This window comes from Malus sylvestris, chromosome 1 (genome assembly GCF_916048215.2).
Source record: "Malus sylvestris chromosome 1, drMalSylv7.2, whole genome shotgun sequence".
NCBI classification, from domain to species: Eukaryota; Viridiplantae; Streptophyta; class Magnoliopsida; order Rosales; family Rosaceae; genus Malus; species Malus sylvestris.
Window position 1 is genome coordinate 15177413 of NC_062260.1, and position 4352 is coordinate 15181764.

A 4352-nucleotide genomic window follows, 5' to 3' on the forward strand; every position below is an offset into this window, starting at 1 on the left:
TAGAATTTTATGAAGTCAATGGGAGTTGTTGCATGTCTTTGTTTTCATGTGAGACTAACACAATCTTCTTTTTGCATGCAAATTCCGTGAGTCATCTCCACATTATTTCTTCATGAAATAATGATTTTTTCAATCCTTGGTGTCGTAGAGTAGTTGCCGCAAGAGATTGAGATGACAGTGTTGACTATTGTTTCTTCTTTGCTTCATCTTAGTGCTCGTAGGAGACTTGATGAGTGTTCTATTGAGCAGGTGGAACATGGACAATAGCTGCACCAATTTTGGTGCACCTTGAGCTTGAGCTTAGTCTTCCAATTGTCATTTGACTTTATAGGATTAGATTTGATTGGAACTTCACGAGGTGGTTTAGACCACCCCGAATAAATTCATGGGATTGACCGCCGAATTCATGGGATTGACAGCAGCGGCACAGACGAACTTGCTGGGCATAGAAGTCACAGCATGGTCGTTGTTGGTGGCAGAGACGATGGTTTCTTTGCTACTATCGGCGGAAAAGACGGCAAATGTCTCCAATGGTGGAGAAGAAGATGGAGCACTCCGTGGCTGGAAGAGTTGACAGCAACAAGGATAGGGAAAATGTCTCCATTGGTGGAGAAGAAGAAGGAGGAAACCCAAGGACAGGTTTGGGGGGTCGGTGTGAACTAGTGGTGCATGTTTCCACCACCATCTTCTTTGCTTCGGTCAAACAAGAAGAAGAGGAAACCTCCCTTTTTTTCTGCAAAAGACGACAGGAACTTCCCAATAAAAAATCAAGAATCCATTATGAAAATGTAATACCTTTTTAAGCTTTTTTCTCTCTTTCTTTGGCTTCTTGTTGCTGTTCCTTTTCGCTTTCTTTTGCTGCTTGTCTTTTTTTTTTTTTTTGGTCGATTTCTTCTCCGTGTGCTTCTCAATTTATGCACCGTTTTCTTGTCACTCTCCTACCTCCACCCCACCCCCCCCCCCCCCAACCGGCTCTCCATGTGCCCTCCCCTTTTTATAGACGCAAGGAGATGTTTTATTAACTTCTTCCATTTAACGTGTTCTACTTTCTTAGGGTGTGGGGAAGTTGAGGAAGGCCATCACTTTATTGTGTTGAGAACGTGGGAGCTTAGGAGAATTCTGGATAGACAATAACTCTATTTTTCAGTTTGTGGGCTGTTGAGATTTTTTCTCTCCTTATATATAATATATATAAGATATATATAATGTGAACCTTATTTCTAGTCGGTCCACGTTTTGGACTACTATTTTTTTTTTTTAATAAAGTGTCCCCATCTTTTATAAAACTTGCTAATATATTTTCTCTATGAAAATATATGGCTCAACATTAACGAATGTGACATTTCAATAGATTGGGTACTTATTTCGAATATTTAAAAAAATTAAGGCCAATTTGAAATAGCATTAAATGATTGAGAGTTTTAGATACTTAATTCTAATTATTTTATTATTTGATAATGACATGAATTATACTTTTTCACCATTTAATTTTTCCTTTATTAAACACAAATTATCAAACAATTAATTTGTTTTAAGCCAATGAGCAACTGATTTACAGCTGCAAAATTTACACAACAAGAATTGACATTAATTTCATTGAACATACAGAACAACTGTTGGTGGTGGTTTTAACACGGCAAAATTACAAAACAGCATCAAAATGTCATCCTCTCCGGACACCAAACTTTCACCTTCGTCCTCTTCCACCCTTCGAACTGAAATGGTGAGACTTGAGCTTCTTCTTGCGCACCGCCGATGCTGGGCCGGTCTCTCTGAACGGCATCCCCATCTGAGCCAAAAGCGTCTGTGCTTCTTTGTCTGTTTTAGCAGTTGTTCTGATGCAAACATCCATTCCCCTGCCCTTACCAAGATCAAACCGAATCTCCGGGAACACACTCTGTTCCTTGATTCCAAGGGCGTAATTCCCATTTCCATCAAAACTATTTGGGTTTAGACCTTGGAAATCCCTTGTCCTAGGAAGTCCCAGGTTAATCAGACGATCAAGGAATGCATACATCACCTACAAAATCAAATAGTAAGCTTAGTGCATGAGACTGGATGCATTTGGGTTTATAAGAGAAACATACGCATTTTCAAGAGTTTGACGCAGGAAATACTGGTTAAATCCTTTAAGCACATATAAGACCACTATAGTGCATGGGTCTTCAAGCACATGCTAACAATGCCAAATGTTTGGATAGAAGGAAAAAAGAAAAGATTCACCTACATTTTGCTTCTCGTCAAACTATTTTTTTTTTATTGCAACAACTTAATTATTTCTCATCATCACCATCACCGATGCAGAGTTGCTACAAACACCAAATTGACTCAGCACACAAACCATGGATGCTCTTTCAGTAAACACCTTCACCCACCATTGCAACATCAATTTACTGCACAACTTACAAATGCAGTTGCTGTTCACAACTTGCCACCACGACTGTGGCCTCTAACAACTATATGCACCAACACATCTAACTTGATCATACTACCTCCTCAGAATATTAATTTCACGCTGTTAATAATGGCACTCTTCGCCTATGATCAGACCTCACCTTATAGACCATACTACCACATCTTTAACAATATGTTTTACAGACTAAATTGCGATTGAGCATTTTAATATGATACCAAACAAAGACGAATAAAAAAGGATATGCGCCTTGTGTCACCATCATAATATAGAGAACTTCAAGAAGGGCCACCAAGTGATTTAAAGCGTTATCTTGGGTCGTGATTAACGTAATTTCAAGTATTAACTTGGAAATGATAAGAAACATGAAGAGCAAACTTAATAGACATGCTCACGAGCAATAAAAAGAAACAGTCTTGTAAGTATCTATGCTGAAGATAAGATTCACTTTTAGGGTTGAAAAGCAAACTCACATTTCCTCTGAGTGTGACAGCAATCCCAAGTGGCTGGCCTTCCCTGATCTTGAAGGTAGCAAGGGAAACCTTTGCTCGTGTCTTGATGGGTCTCTGCCCTGTAATGAGTGCCAAGTCATTCATTGCCGCTTCCAATCCCTTAGCATTCTGTTGAGCATCTCCAATTCCACAGTTCACCACAATCTTCTCAATCTTCGGAACCTACCCAAGTTCCACATTGCATAACACTATTAAGTCGCTGAACCCCATGGCGGAATAACAAAACTACCAAAAGCAATATGAATATCAAGGAAACAGCCTTTCCATTGCTTACAAGGATAATGCATCCCGGAAACCTTAGTTCAAGGTAAAGAAGATTTTATTTTACACTCAATCCAATTCATCAATATAGATAATTCATCACCACAATAACACGGAAATTCTCACTCCCGGAAGGTATTAACACGAAAAACCGAGTCGTTATGATTGAGAAAATTGTATCACACGACTGAGAAAATTGTATCATAACATCAAAACTGAACCACATTATCACTACTCGTTCTTAAATGTACTGTCAGTAAATGGAAATTTAATGAAGCTAAATCAAAAATTCGATTGCTTACCCAGAACAAAACAACTTCTGCTAAAATTAGAGGTAAAAAAGCAACACATTGATCCATTTTCCCACAAAAATAACCCATTTAATTATCAAAATAACAATATCCAGAACAACAAAAATTAACAAAATTAATGTAAAAAAATTAAAAATTAAAAATGTGGGTTTTATTCACCTCGTGGATTTTGGTGTAAGAGAACTCTTCTTTGAGCTTAGGGATGATTCTTTCGAGGTAAGTGGTTTTGAGCCGGCTGACCTTTTCTGCCTCCGACTTCTCTACCAGCACCACCTCCGCGGCCTTCACCTGCACCACCACATTCCTAGGGTTTCCGTACGAAAGTCGTAAAGGCGGAGGTGAAACGGCAACGGGGAATTGGCCGTGAAACGACGACGTGGCGGAGCGTAAGAGCGAAGGGCAGGCCATTGTTGTCTCTTAGTTTTCCAGTGTCCGTGTGTTTTTCGAGCTGGGAGCGATGGGGTTTAGGAGGCGTGGTCATGAAAGGGGCTCGCATTTGAACTTATTTACGAAAATGGCTGTAAGACAAGGTCGCATAGGATGGTTTTTTTGTAAATTTGAGTAATATAGGGGCGGTTGTTGGACATGGCATTCTGTGAATGAAATAGGATAAGGTAAGGTCCTCTAGGAAGAAAAGGATATAGGGATTATCTTTCTAGCCAAGGGTAAAATAACATTGTGTTCTCCGAATTTAGAGCGTTTATTCAATTGAGATTTTGAAAATTTTTAATTCTTTTAATAAATTTAGAGGTATTTAGCCAGAATTTTGAGTAATTTCTGAAATTTAAAATGTATTTAATCAAAAATTTAAGATAGTTTATTAAAACGATAATTATTATTAAAAGTATAATGTAT

At 38.5% G+C, this 4352-nt stretch overlaps 1 protein-coding gene across 1 annotated transcript; it reads right to left on the bottom strand.

Moving 5' to 3' along the window:
* Positions 1-1566: 1566 nt before the first annotated feature.
* Positions 1567-4050, bottom strand: LOC126618670 (50S ribosomal protein L5, chloroplastic). The gene is made up of 3 exons (XM_050286820.1): positions 3657-4050; positions 2887-3087; positions 1567-2020 (listed from the first exon to the last, which is right to left on the bottom strand). The coding sequence occupies exons 1-3, from the start codon at positions 3903-3905 to the stop codon at positions 1688-1690; spliced, it is 783 nt and encodes a 260-aa protein (XP_050142777.1). The 5' UTR covers positions 3906-4050; the 3' UTR covers positions 1567-1687.
* Positions 4051-4352: the final 302 nt, after the last annotated feature.

What these genes read in the sequence shown, in the direction of transcription:
- LOC126618670 (XM_050286820.1), bottom strand. Translation starts at nt 3,905, where the DNA reads ATGGCCTGCCCTTCGCTCTTACGCTCCGCCACGTCGTCGTTTCACGGC. An exon ending in CTTACACCAAAATCCACGAG is followed by an intron (nt 3,088 to 3,656) that starts GTGAATAAAACC and finishes GAACTTGGGTAG; the next exon opens with GTTCCGAAGATTGAGAAGAT. An exon ending in CTGTCACACTCAGAGGAAAT is followed by an intron (nt 2,021 to 2,886) that starts GTGAGTTTGCTT and finishes TTGATTTTGTAG; the next exon opens with GTGATGTATGCATTCCTTGA.